The following is an 18,714-nucleotide window of genomic DNA, read 5'->3' on the forward strand; positions in this document are numbered from 1 at the left end:
TTTTATTGTGAAGGCGGGTACATACAGCTACCGGAAAAGATTCCGCGCCAAACACAGTAGTGGGGGCTGGACTATCCGTAAAGTAAGTTCATTGCCATAAACATAAGCTTTAGGTTGGAATTGAATTGTCGATAAATCTACCTGCCCGCCAAAACTTGTTTCTCAAGTTAAAATACTATCGGTTGTCGTCTTTTGGACTGTTAGCTTAGTATCGCCAGCAGCAACTCTTTGTAACGTTAGCGCTGGTCCCGACGACAATCCAGGTAAACACCGTTTATTGTCTTCATTTTCACGCTTTGTACTGAGGTCACGACGACAGTCTGTTTGTATGCATGCATTGACGCTCGTTTGAACGACCAAAACTCATAAAAAAAAACAAAAAACACTTCACAACAGTGATGTATGAGTAAAAAGACGTAAGAGTAAAAAGCATGGCCTTAAGAGAACGTAAAAAGATACACACAACGTTAGGGTTTCCGGAGTAACGTTACACACTTTTCATAATAAATCTGCGCCATTAACAAACTAGCTGTGTAGAGACGAAACGAACGCGACTCTGTTTTCTACTCATATTATTTTTCACAGTATCAATATAAAAAAAACAACGAGGGCTCATGCAAAAAAAACCTGACGAGATTTTATTTCGAAGTAAAACATTTTCCCGGTAGTCTGAAGCGGGCTCTCTGCAGCTGATTCAAACAACACAGCTCGCATTAGGCTCCCGGGTTTATTTGTTTTCCTCACACACCCAGCAGAATGGACCCTGAACGCAGCCCGAATAGTTCAGACGAAGTGACCGCCACGCCAGACCAACAGAACCCCAAATACCAAAGGAGTCTGAGGAGCCTTCATATGCTCACCACGAGGTTTGTCAGCATGTTACAACAAGCCGATGGCGGTGTGCTGGACCTCAAACAGGTAAGTGAGCCGAGACCAGTCACCAGTCCCAACACTGGAAATATTTATCAAATATTGACAATAAATACAATTACACTTTTAAATTTCGTCTTTTGTATTATTTTATCAAAATTTGTCAGAAATGCGGGACTTTTGATACCTTAGTGTCTCCCGTATACTGTAACCAAATGTGAAAAACAAAGAAAAAGTTGGATTAGAACAGATCTAGCTTTCTTAGCTCTCATGTTTTCATTTCACATTCCATTCCAGTGTAGACCTTTTTCAACATTTCTTTATATTACATTCATTTAGCGGAAGCTGTTTTTCTGAAAAGTGAAAGTTTAATAACTGCAATCAAACCTCTACAGAAACAAAATGTGATCAATATTGTAGGTGCATTTTCAAAACAAGAAAAGTATGTTGAGTTCTACAGTTTAAGTGCTTAGTTGTTCATATATTATTGAAAGCAGGGTTTGGATTTAGACACTGAGACACACAGATTATAGACTGTGTGGACATTTGTGAAACAATTTTTCGTTGTAGTATAAGCCTAAGAAGGCCTTTTGTGTCCTTTTCAGGCTATTGGTGTCCTGGCTGTTGGGCAGAAAAGGCGAATCTATGACATCACGAATGTGCTGGAGGGTGTTGGTTTAATCTCAAAAATCTCCAAGAGCACTGTAAAGTGGAAGTAAGTCTTTAACCCCTGTCTTGTCTGCATGCATTTTAATGGGCTTGTGTGTCAAGAGCTTGGTGCGAAATATGATTTACAATATAATACATGTGCTTTTTCCAAATAAGGGGTACAATGCCAGGAGAAAATGCACACGGGTCAAACAACAGACTGATGGAGTTGAAGTATGAGCTGGAGGACTTGGAGCAGAAAGAAAGTATGTTAGACCAGCAGAAATTCTGGGTTGAACAGAGCATTAGGAACACAACAGAAGACTGCAACGAATATCCTTTTCACAAAAACATAGCAAAAGTGCTCAACTATATGTTTTATGTTTTGTTTAAGGACAAATCTTTTCCTGCTTTTAAAAGTAACATTTACACTGAAAATGACACGTCGGACAGCATTTTTAGCATGTTTATTCAGAATTTGTATTCCTTTTATGACACAAATGCTGTACTTTCTTTGGCGTAATCATTTTATAATGAACATATCTGTAATGCAGGCCTGCTACTTTCTGACACACTGACAGCCTCCTGGGCTCTCCTCAAACTTACCCAATATTTCAAGTTGAACCTTAACTTATTCAACTCTGACCTATGTGAATCATGAAGACATCTGCAACTGCTTCAGTGGTAAGTTACAGTTACTTTTGTGTACATTTTTGTGTCAACATATATTTTTGAAATTCCAAGTAGAGCAGCAGTAAGAGTCAGTAGAGCGACATACACATCCGAGCCCTGCTTTTTGACAAATATGTCCTCGCCACATTTTGTCCTTTCTCATCTCTGCTGCTGTTTAGTGGCACTGATTGATGTATCTGTAGAAACCCTCAAAAATGTAAGATAAAAAAACATTATATTCCAACCGTTTAAATCTAAAAATACACCAAAACATGGACAATGGGGACTATTCATGAAATACTCTTGAAATAAATCTAAAAATGATTCCTAATTGATTTTCTGCAGTATTAAAAAATGTGTTTGGACAATTTTAATCTCATGAACAGGCAAGATGTTGATTTTTTTATTTTTTTTTAATGATTATAGAATTAATGTTTTGCTGATTCCTTGTAATTTCCCAGACCAGTGTTTCTCAAACTTTTAACACCACGTACCACTTCAGAAAATATTAGGCTCTCTAAATACTACCATTATGGCCCATGTTAAAATGGAGTGGCAACTACCCTGTTCAGCTACGGACAGTTCATGCAGGAGGCAGGTTTATTCCTAAAAACAATATTTATTGTTGACAGCCACAGCGTAACTTTAACTTACTTTACTTTCTCCATCCCGCTCTAACTGAATCAAGACTCCAAACTCGGGTCATATCTCCTTATTGGATGGCATCATTTGCTGCTAGCAGGTGCTATGGAGACTTCTGCCGCTGCTTAAAGCTCCATTGTGTTATTTTTTGGAGTTGATTCTTTACAAAAAACCCATTTGTTCTTTCACAAATATGTACTCAGTAATGTGCAGCTGTAATATTTAGTTGGTTGTGATATAATTTTTCAATGCTCCATCCATCCATCTTTGTCTGCTCATCCGGTATCGGGTCGCCGGGGCAGCAGCTCCAGCAGGGGACCCCTAACTTCCCTTTCCCAAACCACATTAACCAGCTCCGACTAGCGATCCCCAGGCGTTCCCAGGCGTGGTTGGAGATATAATCCCTCTACCTAGTCCTGGGTCTTCCCTGAAAGACAATGTCACCTTGTATCACAATGTTATGTTCTTACATAATGTCACTTTAAGTAGAGACTTGTGCTAGACACTTGTGCTCGTCCACTATAGTTTCAACAGGGCTGCTCAAAATATTCTTTTTCATCCACACTTCTATTAATAATATTCCTGTTTGAAGCCATGACTGCAGTGTTTTTGAACCATTCTTTATATATATATATATATATAAACGATACCATAGAAATACTAACAACTTTTCAATAAAAGTAGCTAAACTACTAAAATTAATTTAAAGGAATTGTTTGTCTATATCAGAGATTCCATCCTAGCACCATTAGAGGGAGCATGTGTATCACCAGTGGTACGTGTACCACAGTTTGAGAACCAGTGAATAATATCAACAGCAGTAAAAGTTCCAAGTGGCATTTGGCTCAACACAAGCTGACATTGTTGCAGTTGTTAAGCATGGGGCAAAAAGAGCCAATAACATTTATTCTTACTTTCAACACCGAAGACCAGATTGATTTATTGTCAATATTTAAAAAGATATCTACTCACCTCTTTCTCCAGGCCATAATCTCTTGGCAGTACGAGCACCATCTGGCACACAGCTAGATGTTCCCATTCCCAAAGCTGTAAGTCCTGCATCACTCCACCCTGCTGTAATTTATTCCTTGTTTGCTTTCTTTAATTCAGATGAGATGATTTAGTATATGCACTGCATACATCTTCTTTCAGGTCCAGAACAGCCCAGCAAAGTATCAGATCCATCTGAAAAGCATCAATGGACCCATAGATGTTGTACTTCTTAACAAGCTCTCTATCAGCTCGGTTCCTGTCGCACTACCAGTCCCACCGCCAGAAGAACTTTTACGGAACGCCAAACCAGCAATGTCCCCTTCAGTCGAGACAGAAAGCAGTATCGCCCCATGTCAGGCTTCAGCTCATACCGAGTATGGCACCAAATCTAGACGGACGGACACGGAGGACATACGACAGCACCTTCGGTCATCATGTATGAAGGCTCACAGAACTAATGCGTCTGAATGTAAGTGTTGAAGTTTGTACAATTTCTGACGTGTGTTTTTTGTCAGAATAAAAACCTAAAGCTCAATTTTAGCTTGAGCTTGACCCCTTGCCAGATAAATCTAAAAACAACAGTCGATTAAATGTGAAGTTAAAAAACACAAATTGTTAGGGCTGGGTATTGTTCATATTATTTTGAACCAATAACGTTAATATAAATACATTACAACATTACGCCACAAATGTTTTTATTTATTTCTCAGCTCCTACTACATGACGTGTAGTAACATGACTATGCGTAACGTAGAGTCTTCCTCCGTAACTCTACAACATGTAACGTTATAGAGCCAATTAGCAGCATTATTAGCTCTTGGTAGAAGCATGCTCCATGCTTATTGGCTCACTGCCACTGCTAAGACTTGCTCCTTAAAGGTCCCATGACATGATGCTTTTATATAGACCTTAGTGGTCCCATATTACCATATCTGAAGTCTCTTTCCCAACTTCCACTTGGCTCATTTGTAAGCCATGATCGATCTCTCTCTCTCTCTCTCTCTCTCTCTCTCATATGGGTGTGGCAAATTCCCTGGCCACGCAAAGCAGAGACCTTATGAACTTATAAGGGGCAATATTCCAGATCGGCCCATCTGAGATTTAATTTTCTGCAGATGCCCAGGGCATGGTTTACACCTATCACCATTTCTATCCACTAGGGGACCATAGGCAGGCTGGGAAAATGCATATTAATGTTAAAAAAAAACTCAAAGGGAAATTTTCATGCCATGAGACCTTTTTAAGCATTCAAATTGGGTATTGAATGATGCAGCCCTTTATAGACACTTAATACTTTAAGGCAATGCGGTGCCTAAAACTATTGAATTCGTTACCCAGCCCTACATTTTATTCACTGTATATATTTATAACACTGATTAACTGGTCAATACAACATTAATGTTGGTAAACTGCTTTTAGTGCTGTGGTCCTGATATGAAGTGATGAGGATATATAACAGACGTCAAGCTCTTCCTTTACTTTAAATTGCAGTGTAATGCCTTGTGCATGTTACATTTGGTGCCGAGGGCTTTTACATGTGTGTTACGTGAGGTTTAATTAAAAAAAACAAAAAACATTGTGTTGCAGATTTAGCAAAGGAACTGCGTGACCTACTCCACCCAAGCAAAGGTAGGGCCCTTGTATCTTATTAATGTTAAGTAAATTGTGATTGTGTGTTGTCAGTTTATTTGACTGTTGCGGATGTTTGAAGTATGCTTTTCCTCATTTTATAGAAGTAATGAAAGCAGATCTGATCACAAAGCTTATGTCCTCTGAAGGTAAGTGCACCTTATTACCTGGCTATATATATTCATATCTAACATATGTTGGTATTTGTATTAATCACGTTTGACTCTGCTCTTTAGTTTTTTCTCCACTGCACCGCCTGTCTCCGCCTCCGTCCGAACGTGAATATGTCTACAATCTGGATGAGACTGAAGGCTTTCTGTGTCCTCTTTGACATCCCTGTGCTCAATGTTTGACCACGTATTTGAACTGTGTTAAGGACTTTAAATATAATCATTCGGAAATGTACATAGTTGTCTGTTTTTAAATAGTCATTTGATTATGACAAATAATAAACGAATTATTTTAAATATTGTGTCTACCTCTACCACACACACGTATAAATATATTTCACATTAGAATGTAACGTTTTGGTACTAGAAGAATCATTTAATAAATCAATCAGTAAATAATCAATTGTGTAATGAACATAGAAATGTATCTTTTTAGATAAAATGGATATTGCTGAAGTTTTCCTTTGGAGCAATAATTTGAAGTTGGAAAACAATGTAATAAATTGCAATACATTTAAAATCGCATTAATATGTTGTGACCTAAGTTTTGTGATATTGTACGGGGCCTCTGGTGATTCCCGGCCCTGTTAAGTATACTCCGACTGTCATATCCTCCAGGCAGAGCAGTCCTGGAGCCTGTTACTGAATGCCCAGCAGTCTGGTGGGAGAATAGTTTAACTCTGCAGTTCAGCCCGATCTCTTTAGAAGAAGCTAAACTGTTGTTCTTATCCCCCTCTAAGACATAGCACTTCACCACTGCATGTGTAAAAGCATAGCACCTGAGTATGGAAAATGAATGTGAAATTATATTTTTAGATCATTATCTGTAGTTTAGGATACATTCATTGCATATTCATTCATCATAGGGACTTTAAGTAATTTGTTTTATATGAGGCTATTACCATCAGACTATATTTTTTTATAAAGTCTGTGATATTACAATATATGTGAAATATATTTTCTCTGCAAACCAGATAACAGAAATTGTGTGTCATTACTATACACATCAAAGACAATCTTTTTCCATTATTTATCTTTGTAGCTCTAGATAAAATACGCTGTTTGTAGTAGGATAACACAGATGGTTTGTTAATGTAAAATGTTTCTGTATCAAATAAATCAAGGGATCAAAGTCAAGGATATTAAATGTTTTTTATGTGATATAAAAGTGAATTGGCCAGTGCAGCTCCAAAAGACACAACGGTACAAATATTGTCTGTGTCGGTTCATACCAAAACTACATAGATTTAAAATTAAACTGCGTTTCTTAGCTACTTTAGGGAGTTTGGCTCAAAACGGATGTCCATGAAATGGGAGGGAGGACATGTTACAGTGTCATCCAAGGTCCAACTGTATTTAAATTAGGTTATTTAACATTTGAGAGTTAAGTTAACTGATTTTAAATTTAAGGTATCCATTGGGTCATTCATCAATTCAAGTATGATTTACAGCTTGTTTCTGTAGACGTTATTGTACAAATCGTAATACAACGTAAGATTATTTTCTCTTATTTAGGGACTTGAGTGCGTTTTCGACTCTTATGCTATCAAGTCAATAAAATAAATAAAAAGTATGATATATATCCCCCTCCTGTATCTGAAAAAGAAGGGAAAGTGTAAAATAGCATAAAATAGAAGATCCTCAAAACCTCTGAAGTAACCTAAAAATTGTAATTATCGTAATTACAGTAACGTTACTTAATAATAATAATAATAATACATTTAATTTAAAGACGCCTTTCTTGGCACTCAAGGACGCCGCACAGGGAATTCATAAATTAAGAACAGCAAAACAAATACTATACAACAGCAAAACAAATACTATACAGCAAAACCAAAACCAAAACTATACAACAGCAAAACAAATACTATACAACAGCAAAACAAATACTATACCGCAAAACAAATACCAATACTATACAATAGCAAAACAAATACTATACAGCAAAACAAATACTATACAGCAAAGCAACAGAAAAGGCAGAGCAACAGACATTTAGGTGGAATAGGCGTACTTGCTCTTTCTGCATACTTGAGTAAATGTAGTTCTTTTGTGTGGTTTCACTGGGGAGTCGGTGGTGATCCAAATCGCCCCCTCCTGGAGGCCAGAATGTGTTTTCCTAGGAGGGCGAGCACCGGGGATCGCACGGTCCGTCCCAGCAGTGCTCTGGATTGCGTTGGTTAGATTTAGGCAAGGGAATTGTAATTGGTTAGGGTTAGGGTAAGAGTGGCATGGAAAGCCAATGAGAGGCGGAGTAATGCAGAGTAGGGCGGGACATGCCGTTGCTATCCTAAGAAAAAAAAGGATCTTGGTCCTGTGTTGCTATGGCAACGCATGTTTGATACTCTAGTCTTGATAGACTTGTCTGAATTTAGCTAAATGCTTACTGGTGTGCTAGTTAGCTTGTCAAAACTACCGAAACGTTGCCTACAAGTGTTATTTGCGCAATATATACGATGGTGAGCAAAGCGTTTTTTTTCCAAAATTAATTGGTCACATCCATGTTGGTTCAGATTAAACTGTGACAGTACAGTACAGTAAATAACGTTAGCCGTTAGCCGAGGCCCCTGCTGTTTGTTTCTCATGTGTTATCATTGACGTTATATTAATTAGAGACCCAGACTGGGATAGCTATTTCCCAACAACAATGTTAAAGATAGAGACTATGCTGCTAGTAAGAAATAGTTTAATCTTGTTTCTATTATTTTGACTTTTGTCTAGCCTCCCAAAAACAAAGGCTCAACTAAAAAGCCTGCTAAAGCAAAAACGCCCACTCTGATAGATGGCCTTACCAAGGAGGAGATGTCCAAGGAGCAGGTCGGAACTTAAGTGTTTTTTTCTGTATTATTACTTTTTAAGTGTAACGTCAGAGTGATGCTTAAATGTTTTTCTGTCAGAAGGAATGACATGTTCCTGTACATTAGAGCAAGTTGGTTTTGCACTTCCATACATCTGGGGGACTCCCAAGAGACGGGTTTAAACAATGGTTAAAAAACTAGGTCAAGATATCCTGACTTTCAGTTTGGTGGGTCAAGGTTTCAAAACTATGGATAGGCCTACTACCTGGAGCATCCAAAGGTGCATCCCACTTCCCATAAATTGCATCCCAGGCTCCTCCACTTGCCTCCCTTCCTTGCTTCTTAGTCTGCCCACCAAGGAAGTACGGGAGAGACAGAGGAAATCCTGGGAGGAGAGAAAAAATGAGGAAATGTGTTTTATTATAGTGATTAGATGTCCTTTCCTTACGTCACATTAATTTGTGGAACTATCAAATATTGATGAGAGTTTAGGGATGGATCTCACTTCCCTTATTTGATAGCTCTTAGTTCCTTGGCTGAACCAGAAGTTCTGGCCCTCCTTTGTAAAGGCCGTTTCAAAGCTCTTTTTCCTGCCCCGAAGAGCGAGAATTGTGCATTGAGGAGGGATCTCTGAGAGCCATGAGCAAGGATGTGTCCTTCCCACCGTGCTTCCTTGGTGGGAAGGACTAAGACGCGAGGAAGGGAAGCAAGTGGAGGAGCCGAGGATGCAATTTAAAGGAAGTGAGATTCAACTTAATTGTCAGAGCCTCCCTGCCTGATACATTTCTGTTAAGCTGAAACCCCCCAGTTTTTATTGCAGACCTTTTCAGAATAAAATTGGGTGGGTGAAATAATACCTAACAGTGGAAAATATTGTTAATTTTGACTAAAATATGAACATAGCAGAGCTGCTGTTGGACAGCTTAATTTGTGTCCTCAGAGAGACATTGGGGAGCCGCAGATGATTGTTTCAGAAGTAAAAGGTTTAGTTCTGCTTCCTCTGGCTAGTTTATAACAGCTTAGTTTAGCTGCGCAAAACATGTACAAGCAGCCTCTCTAATCTTAAGGTATTCATAATTCATCATTATAGAAAACACTCTATATACTTAATACAATAAATCCTTTTAAAATGCGAATTTAGATAAACAGCTGATGTATGCATCAACAATAGATGGAAAGAGTGTGTTTGTGAGCAGATACTATACTGTTTATTTGTTCATTTTATACAAACATTTGTGGTGTTGTAGCTTATAAAAGCTTTTGCCCATTTATTTTACATGTAGGCCTGTATTGTACATATATAAAAAGCCTGTGTTTGTGTGTGTGTGTGTGTGTGTGTGTGTGTGTGTGTTAAATAAAAAAAAAACTGGGATGCAAAAACTGGTAATTTGGAAAAAGCTACAATGTCTGATTTTACAGTGTGCATACTGTGAATGGTAAATTGGACTTTGACATGTACAATGGGTTGAGTACCTATTTAGGTTAAATGAGGCAATAAGCTGTCATTTACATTGTGTGGCTCAGATATACCCACACTAAAATGTATTTCTGTATTTGAAGCTGGAAGAGCACATTGTGCGCCTTCGAGAGCAGCTGGACAGAGAGAGGGAAGAGAGAAACTACTTTCAGCTGGAGAGGGACAAGATCCATACCTTTTGGGAGATCACAGATAGACAATTGGAGGAGGTCAAGGCTGAATGGAAAAACTTTGATAAGGACAGTGAAGAGGCTGAGGGGCGTCACCAAGTAGAGATCAAAGTAAGGTTATTAAACAAGTTCTGTAGCCACCCGGTGAAACTGCAGTATAGTGTGTTATTTGTGAAGATTATACATGGACAGATTTAATGATTGAATCCATTTTATAATGCATATTTGATCATTTTTCCCCCACTAGGTGTATAAACAGAAGATGAAGCATCTCCTGTGTGAGCACCAGAACATGATCTCTGAGTTGAAAGCAGATGGGTTAGCCTCCATTCAGGTGATGCAGAAAGAGCAAGAAGAATTAGAGAATCATTTTCAAAAGGACATGCGCACCATCATGGCCGAGATGCAGAAGCTCGGCAGTGAAGACCTTATCAGGGAGCTTGAACTGGTTGGTAGTACACACAATTCTTTCGCTACACTTTCTCTTAACTCAGATAATAAGCATTAATGCAACACCTCTCAGTTTGGTTGTTATCTTAACAGAAACATAGCGATGAAATTACTAAAGCAAAGGACTTCTGGATGAAGGAACTCGCAGGTAAAGACCTAATCTTATTTTGAGTTGAATTCAACACACTGTGCTGTCAAAACCTAAATGAGAGCCCTCATTTTGTGTTGCTGTTGGAGTAGAAACCGAGACCAAGTACAAGAAGAAGATGGAGTTGCTGCCAACAGAGCTGGACAACATGAGAAAAAATGCGATCAGTGAGAGAGAGGATCATTGGAGCAGCCACATCAATACTCTGATTGAAGACCACAACAAAGCGTTCATTGATGCTCATGAACTTGTTAATGGCATGCAACAGGATTTGGAAATGAGCGATTCACTCAAGGTATACGTGCACATAGTTGGCGTCCTTATTGTTTGGTTTAAATTATTTTCTTTAAATTGATAAGTTCTTTAGTCTATAAAGTGGGAAAAAAATGGCCATGTGTTTAAATAGCTTTTTTTGATTGATGATCAGGTGGTTATCCAATTCAGCGTAATGTAAAACATAGAACAGCCTTCAAATTTGAAAAGTTTTAACCTGATAATGTTTGGGATTTTCTCTTAATAAATGACTTAAAATTGTTAACAGTAAATTTTCTATCGTTTGACAAATTTTTCTTCTTTTATTGTCTTTTCTTAGGAACAAATTGAAGAGTTGAACATGAAACAGAAGGAGAAGGAAAAGGACCTGGTTCGTCTTTTGCAGGAGAACAAAAGTCTTGCTGAGATGCTCTCAAAAGTCGTTGACGAAAGTGCTGAAAATGAGAAGAAAACGAAATACTACGCATCTAAAAAGGTTGTGGATTTTTTTTTTTTTACTGAGTTTAAACTGTTGCAACTTTGTGCGTTGATATTTGTCGCTACCAGTAACTTAATTGGTGCTTTGTGTCTTAGTAACTGACATGTAACATACTGTGCATGGGCTCAAGGTCAATTTGTGACGTTGTTTTTGACAGGATGCCAAAGAAAGGGTAAAAAAAAAGGAGCTGGATGATCTGAAATTGGACCACGAGACACTGGAACAGCAATTCAGCAAGGTAAAAGCTAAGATTGAGTTTCACTGTATAATGTTGCACAAAAATTAGATGTGAGCCAAGTGCTTGTGTGCTTGTTGGCAGTGTCCAAAATGAGCTTCATCCACCAGCCAAATGCTGGTAAAATATGCAGGTGGCTGGTAGATTTGCTTCACTCACCAGCCAAAAAGCAATAGTAAAACAAAAACAAAAAACAAAAGTTCCCTTTTGGGCCCTGCTTGTTGCTATTTATGTGAATGTTTTTGTGTACGTGCACATGTCAAAAAGCTTCAGCTGGAGAGGGACGAACTATACACAACGTTCACTCAGAACATTCAGAAGGTGCAGCATAAAGCAGATTTGAAGAACACACAGCTGGAAAGGAAGTTGAAGGACCTGACAGACGTCCTGGAGAAGACGCAGGCTCAGCTTTTCGCTGTGCTTTCGGCCTCCAACATGGACCAAACTGCTCTTGATGGGGTCACTAAGAAAATTGAGGTTAATAACCTTGAAATAGTGTATATTTTATGCCCCTTGTTTATCCAAGAACATAAAAAAAACATGTTTTTGCTTGTAGGAGAATCTTGCCTCCAGTAACAAATCCATCAAGAACTTGCAGCTTAAAAAAGCTCAGATTTCCCAGGTTAGTAGTTTGTTTACTTCCTGAAAGTGCTGTCATGCATTTGTTTCACTAATGATGGTGTTTAATATATTTTTGTAATGATATTTATACGCGTGTGTATCCGGCAGGCCCGTAAGGATTTGCTGCTGACCTACGGAGCAAAGCAAAGGGCTTCTGGTGTCCCTGTGGAGGAGCTTTTTGTAAAGCCCTTTGAGAGCAGTCTTGCTGGGGAAATTCTCTAACAACACTTGGATCTTGAGTTTTCCCCAAAATGAGAAGCAATGAATCCAAACAGACTGAACCATTTACGGCAACTCTCATTTTGTTTGCATCTGATCTCATTAGAATCTGACACGTTTCTCATGTTTTCCTTTGATACAAATGTTGAAGTTTGCTAACACAAAAATAACAACAGGAAATATTGCCTTCTCTATCACATAATCCTTATTTTGTGATAATGTGATAATGGGAGTTTAGACTTAAAGGTTAATCATGCCCTTGATTCACGCTGCCCTCCAAAGGCAAAAGTAAGTAACTGCAGAAGTTTTCAGACAGACTGGCAAACTGTGTAACAGACCCCTTACAGTCATTGTCATTGACCAATTATAATAACTAAAGCTAATCCTCGAGGAAAACAGTATCTAAAAACTGCATTTCAACTAGTTTGTTGAAGAACATAGAGTCTTTATCGAATAATTCTCTTTTCTTTTATCCTTTCGTAAATTGTATATTGTTTTACTATTGCTGTGTGTCTGTCCATATATTATTACGATTTATATTGAATATGATATAATAAATTAATCTAGAATGCAGTGCATTTAAATATGTGATTTAAAAGAAGCTTAATGTAAGAGTCAGACACTGAGATGCAGTAACTGATATTCTGCTAAGCTAGAAACAGTAGCTTTACAGGACTAGTTGAGTTGTTTTTGGTCTCTGATCTCTACTGTGGTTACTGCAAATGGGCATCCGTTACGCGTAATAGTTTTTTGTATATGGTAAAACAGATATTTGTCTTAGTTGAATTTGGACCAAATATGTATTTATCTCAACTGATAGGAAGTGCAGACAACTCAATCAGAATATGGGCTACAGCAACAAACAACAATCAGAATATGGGCTGCTCTGGTGTGGTCTGTTAATAAACAAATGTTTGTTTCTTTTAGGGGATACCTAAGAACTTACACCCTTTAACCTTTCATAAAAGCATAATTATCCTGTGTTCTATGTGAAAAAGCTGTATATAAGTATTTTATGAGTTTACATTTCCATTGGAAGAAGGGGGCTAAAAGTTGGACTTAAACCAAGTATTCCAATCTCAACAGCTAGTTTCACCAGCTGATTTCTTTATGCCTGAGTTTCCAGCAGAGAGAGGAGGAACATATGGGGTGGATACAGTTTCTCATTGAATATTCCTGTTGTGAATCGAGCCCTGCTGCACTGAGTGATCGCTGTTCCCCACAGTATCAATAATACAGGAGGATGTTATTGTCCCTGTGCAGGCCACAGTATCATAGAGCTAAAGCAAGTGGAGGGAGGCGGTGGTCCTTTCACTCAGCCCTCTTTGGTTTCAGAGCCTGTGGCCAGTGGTCTGACTCTGGGGAGTTCGCTGCTGTGCCCTTGCACAGGGCTCAATTGTAAGTCCGCCTGACCAAAGGATGAATGTGTCTAAACAGTGACAGCTTGCACAGTCTCTGCTGGCCCATCCGGTATGGTAAGACTACACCCCCAACAAACCCAGAGTCACAAAATGAGTCCCAGCTGAGAGACAGCTCAATAGGGAGTTAGTCAGTGCGAGACATTGGACAGTTACAGAGTGGGATAGATATCCTGGGTGTGATTAACATGATCCAGATTTTCACCTTGTCTGAGCACCTAGCTGAGTGCCGTGACCTTCCTGTGGCCTTCCTGTAGCCTCACATAAAACAATATATACATCCAGATACAAGTAGTGACCTTAAAGACTGAGCAGCAGGTCCGTTTTGAAGGGGTTATGTTGTACACCTAGGCCTAACCACTCTGTTCTCTTCACATTGGTATAGAAACATAATGTAGACAACTTATGAAATACGAAGCCATCCCTTAACTCCAGAGACAAAAAGCTAGGGCCCCAAACAGCTCAAAGCACATAGAGAGAGATAGAGGACTCAGGTGGGAGGGGACAGGAGAGAGTGAAAGGTAAAGAAAGTCGGAGTGATGGTGAAACAGAGACTGCCACTCAGACTGAAGTCAGCTCCCAGTGTGTTGATACCGCTGGGTTAGAGATGCTGGCAAAAGCTTGAAAGGATACTTAAAGAAATTAATGGATTGTAACAGTTGGTGAGTTCTGAATTTTTTTTATTGTTAAATTATTATTGTGAGTCATTAGGGAGATTAAAAATACTTTCGCGGGAGCAGATATTTTGACTCTTGGGAAACAGATCTCTTTAAGAATTGTGTATTTAAATGTCTTGCCTCTTATTCATAACTTTTCTTTGGTCACTCTTTTCAGTATCGCATACGGATCTACCTTTAATACATCAAAGCGTCATAGTTTTCATAAGTTAAGTACATTACTAATACATGTTTTAGTGACCGTGCAGTGAAAGTGGTAAGGTGATGTGGTGGCCAGTCATTAAGGTTTAATATCCCTCCTTCCAGATACTTTACTCCTTGAGTCCACCCACTGCTGAAAATAAAAAAAGCCACGTATGTTTAAACACAGGGTTTTGTGAAATCAATAGGGAATACAGTCTGAAGAGAAAGATGTGACACCACTGTGTCACTGTGCATGTTGCCATGAGATGAAGATGGCTGAGAAAGGGCCAGGTATGGCCACTCTTACATTCACAAGCATCATAGTTTGTGCTGTTTTACTGGCACAAGGATCACCGGTGAAGACACGTGAGTGAACCACCAAAACGTGTTGCTACATACAATATTTGTGTGTTTATTACTACATGTGTTTATTACCTGGTGCTGGCTTAACTTGTCCCTAATTGGGACTCTTTTAAAAGGTGGTAAACAGGACCAGAGAGATGCCATTCTTAAGGAGATCATTTCAAAATGGAGTACAGCAAGTGGTTGGAAACCTCAGAAAGCTCCTCCAGAAACAAACCAAGGCCAGTCTGAGCACCCTTGGGTGAGGAATATCATGGGGAGCCTAAAAACACTTGGTCTATTTCCTAGCAAGAACCTGCCTTCATTAAACAAGCCAATTGACAGGCACCGTCTCTCTGGCTTCCTCTACAACATCTCTCTGTACCTCCAAGAGATGGGTGCCGAGCTGGAGGAGGAACCGGCAGAGCCAGACCAGGAACAGCTGTGGGAGAAGGTGCTGCATTACTTTCTCCAGTCGGAAGGGAGTGCGGCGCTGAACCAGTGGAACGGCCGGGTGCCACCCCGACCCAGTGTCAGAGTGCAGGACTGGTTTTTGTCCCTGCGGGGCAGCCCCCACTGGGACGGGCTCCTGGGGCTGATGCAGAGTCTGATCAGTGTATCAGAGCGTCAGCCCTACAGGCCCCTCTTAACTTTCTTAACTCAGAACTGGAGGACAGTAAGCGCTGTGTTTGAAGCTACGCTGCAGGCTCTGCTCAGTGGGACCTATGGTCAGGCCAGTGCAGGCCTGCAGGGCTTCATCTGTGCTCTAAAGGGTCGTGGTGACTGCGCCTTCAGTGTAAGCTGGCTTCAGCAGCTGCTGCGTTTCCTAGAAACACGCAACTGGAAGCCTGTGGTCAGTTTACACCCAGCAGGGGAAGGTGCTGAACACAGGAGTGTGTTTGGACGTTTGAGGCCCTTCAGCTTGCCTCCTGAGGCCATGAGGCAGGATGGGTTGTCTAGAAATAAATCTCTGGAAGACTTGATGGCCACAGAGGATGATCTAGACTCCATGCAAAGTTTCCTGCTGCAGGCGTTATCCCGTTCAGGTGGAGGAGAGCGAGGTGGCCAATTTGCACAGAAAAACCTTGCCCTGGTGCAGAGTTTGGATGGGCTGAGAAGGGGACTCCTGCACAGAGTGGGTAGTTCTGTCTATGGTAACCTGAGAAAGAAAGTGTCACAAGTTACCATGGCGCTGCTTGATGATGTCAGCAGCCTGGTGGACGTGCCACAGCCCAAGGCTCGGGGCCGGTGCTCAGTTGGTGAGTATGTGGGGTGATTGGCCTTAGGGGTTGTTTGCACAATCTTAAGACGTAAGAACTTAGTAACATTACACAGGACGCTGAGTTAAAACGTGGCTCATTCCTCATCATTCAGTGATGTTCAAGTAATAAGCAGTCGTACACACAATCTGATCATAAAATCATTCTATACAAGAGCACCCTCCAGTACCAGATGCTGCTGATATGTTCTAACACGTGGATGCTTTGCTGCAGAGGATGATTCTGAAAAAAAGCATGATATGACAAGTGTGCCGTTTTACTTAACAACGTGTCAGTTCAAACGTATAACAGGTTAAAGAAGTAAACTGTGCATTGTCTGGATTGTATTTAGTGTTATTCACGGAGGAAACCTCTTGATAAGAGTCTCCTATGTTTGGCCCTGGTTTCAGGGGTGATTCCAGAAGTTTTTAAGTTGGGTGGCACAGTGGGGGCCAATAATCAGTCAGGGGAGACCCGAGGGATTTTATCAGCATACAGCATAGAAAATCTGCTTAGAAATATAGAAAATACTGGCTAAGATAGAACAACACAACCTTATTTGCTAAACAAAACACAGTAATTATTCATTTCATTTGTTTTTAATAAATTGTTCATCCAATTACAATGCACATTTTCTCTGGGATCTTAAGGCAAAAAAGGCCATCATGGAAACATGGAAACTGTTCATGTGATTTTTTTTTCCTCCACAGAACTATATCAAAATTAAGTGCAAAACACTTAAAATAACCTTGCTTCAAACTCCAACAAGGAAAACCTTGCTATACACAGTTTTCAGATATTAGGAAACCAAACCAAATATAGCCGCAAGCGGTGATTGCCGGGTTCCAACCTTTTTTCGCAATAGCATCTTCGTCCAACGTCGTTATAAAACATATCCTGCATGCTTTGTAATGATTGGACAAACAGCACACTTTGTTTATTGCCCCAAGTTTCATGTTTCTAGCTCATTCCAGCTCACAGGAAGTTAAACCGGCACGGCAGACACCAAATAATAATATTAATAATAACACTAATAACTAAAACCGACAAAGGGTTCGACCGCTTCGCAGTTTGAACCGTAATTAAATAAATACAATATACAATTAATTTCTTGCAGCAACGAGTGCCCTAGAGCAAATTCAGTATACTTCTAAAGTGGCCTGATATCACCTGAAAGATACAGGAGGGACAGTGACAGTGACTGACACTGCTTTACAATCTTTATAATCATCCTGGCTGGTGAAAGCATCTGTTGTTGGCCCAGCTAATCTCTTTATCCTCTCATTGATGTCAGTAACATTATATCTCGGGCATTGTTAGATGAGCTGCACTATTGCATCAGGCATGATTGTGTACTGCAGGGGCTCCCTGTTGTTTTTTGAACCTCTCATTCACTTTGATTTTCTGTTAATATGTGCTTTTCATCTGTCTTTTTGAAGGTGACCTGAGACAACTGATACTATGGTAAGGTATTGGAGGAATGTGACTCACTATATCATTGCAGTCCACACGTTTGACAGTAAATTATGACATAATTAGAATTCACATTTCTACCATTGATCTCGCACATGTAGGGGCATAAAACATAATGTGACGTGGAACACCCAGGCTTTGGGCGTTAGCTCCCATGGTCTCCCAAGCTCACTCCCATTCCTGTCTTGCCCCTCCACCGAAGCAGATGAACTAAGATCACGACTATCACCGGCCCAGTCATCTCCAAAAACAGGCCCCTCTTCACAAACAATCTCCAAACAAAAACGCCTTCATGACCTCTCTTCCACACCTCACCGCTCCCGCCTGAACCTGCCACTTACAGCAAGATCGACAGAGAGCAACAAGCAGCAGAGAGAGATGGAGTACTACACCTCTATAGAAATCCTGGAGGCAGCGTGTAATGAATCCATCCCGGGCTTGACAGGCGTCTCCAACTTCACTGTGTTCCTCTACTGTAAACTGTTTGAAGGAGAGAACGGGTCAGTTAATCCTGCAAAGGCCCAGATGGGGCTCGACCTGCATGCCACATGCTCTGATGCAGCTTGGTACCTGTCTGCTGCTGAGGAGGACTTCCTTTGGGTTCATGTCTGCAGTGAGTACTTTGCCCATGAATTCAACAACACAGTGTGTGCCAACTCCTCTTTCTGGCTGCAGAGAGCACATCAGGTAATGGGTCACTTTTTAAAGTGTTTAAGTGTTTTCTGGGAACGTTTTGCTAAATGTCTGTGGCTTGACAAGACGTACTGGGGAAATATGTAGATGCATCTGTACATTGCTTGTTCATTATAACCTTTTTTGTGATCAATTTTATTTATTTAGAAAACATAACATTCACAGTTACAAACAAC

At 40.0% G+C, this 18,714-nt stretch overlaps 3 protein-coding genes and 1 long non-coding RNA gene across 6 annotated transcripts in view; 3 read left to right on the top strand and 1 right to left on the bottom strand.

Annotated features, from left to right (window-relative positions):
• LOC117943134 (transcription factor E2F5-like) lies at positions 1–6,351 on the top strand. 3 transcript variants are annotated; one of them, XM_034869088.1, is made up of 10 exons: positions 1–257; positions 751–918; positions 1,476–1,585; positions 1,696–1,851; positions 2,159–2,202; positions 3,817–3,881; positions 3,985–4,294; positions 5,413–5,454; positions 5,559–5,603; positions 5,691–6,351. In XM_034869088.1, the coding sequence occupies exons 2-10, from the start codon at positions 757–759 to the stop codon at positions 5,783–5,785; spliced, it is 1,029 nt and encodes a 342-aa protein (XP_034724979.1). In that variant the 5' UTR covers positions 1–257; positions 751–756; the 3' UTR covers positions 5,786–6,351. The 3 variants fall into 3 exon arrangements, with proteins under 3 accessions (XP_034724979.1, XP_034724961.1, XP_034724970.1); XM_034869070.1 differs by having other exon boundaries at positions 20–263; positions 753–918; XM_034869079.1 differs by having other exon boundaries at positions 20–263; positions 756–918.
• LOC117943147 overlaps positions 2,612–18,714 on the bottom strand; it is a 16,584-nt gene continuing 481 nt past the window's right edge. Inside the window, exons 2-3 of the long non-coding RNA XR_004656296.1 lie at positions 12,608–12,613; positions 2,612–2,749 (exon numbers count right to left, since the gene is read on the bottom strand). This is a non-coding gene — a long non-coding RNA (uncharacterized LOC117943147). The remainder of the gene's footprint in view (positions 2,750–12,607; positions 12,614–18,714) is intronic.
• Positions 7,930–12,799, top strand: gas8 (growth arrest-specific 8). Its single transcript, XM_034869040.1, has 11 exons — positions 7,930–8,083; positions 8,346–8,441; positions 9,983–10,180; positions 10,317–10,517; positions 10,613–10,667; positions 10,760–10,962; positions 11,260–11,415; positions 11,576–11,656; positions 11,921–12,130; positions 12,210–12,275; positions 12,383–12,799. The coding sequence occupies exons 1-11, from the start codon at positions 8,081–8,083 to the stop codon at positions 12,494–12,496; spliced, it is 1,383 nt and encodes a 460-aa protein (XP_034724931.1). The 5' UTR covers positions 7,930–8,080; the 3' UTR covers positions 12,497–12,799.
• The window catches only part of LOC117943096 (stereocilin), a 16,817-nt gene continuing 13,357 nt past the window's right edge, over positions 15,255–18,714 (top strand). The window contains exons 1-3 of the mRNA XM_034869018.1: positions 15,255–16,372; positions 17,812–17,836; positions 17,947–18,532. Coding sequence (XP_034724909.1) covers positions 15,388–16,372; positions 17,812–17,836; positions 17,947–18,532 — 1,596 coding nt within the window. The 5' untranslated portion in view covers positions 15,255–15,387. The remainder of the gene's footprint in view (positions 16,373–17,811; positions 17,837–17,946; positions 18,533–18,714) is intronic.

Source organism: Etheostoma cragini, chromosome 1, assembly GCF_013103735.1.
Source record: "Etheostoma cragini isolate CJK2018 chromosome 1, CSU_Ecrag_1.0, whole genome shotgun sequence".
Classification (NCBI taxonomy): domain Eukaryota; kingdom Metazoa; phylum Chordata; class Actinopteri; order Perciformes; family Percidae; genus Etheostoma; species Etheostoma cragini.

What these genes read in the sequence shown, in the direction of transcription:
- LOC117943134 (XM_034869088.1), top strand. Translation starts at nt 757, where the DNA reads ATGGACCCTGAACGCAGCCCGAATAGTTCAGACGAAGTGACCGCCACG. An exon ending in GTGTGCTGGACCTCAAACAG is followed by an intron (nt 919 to 1,475) that starts GTAAGTGAGCCG and finishes TGTCCTTTTCAG; the next exon opens with GCTATTGGTGTCCTGGCTGT. An exon ending in AAGAGCACTGTAAAGTGGAA is followed by an intron (nt 1,586 to 1,695) that starts GTAAGTCTTTAA and finishes TTTCCAAATAAG; the next exon opens with GGGTACAATGCCAGGAGAAA.
- gas8 (XM_034869040.1), top strand. An exon ending in TTATCAGGGAGCTTGAACTG is followed by an intron (nt 10,518 to 10,612) that starts GTTGGTAGTACA and finishes TTATCTTAACAG; the next exon opens with AAACATAGCGATGAAATTAC. An exon ending in AATACTACGCATCTAAAAAG is followed by an intron (nt 11,416 to 11,575) that starts GTTGTGGATTTT and finishes TGTTTTTGACAG; the next exon opens with GATGCCAAAGAAAGGGTAAA.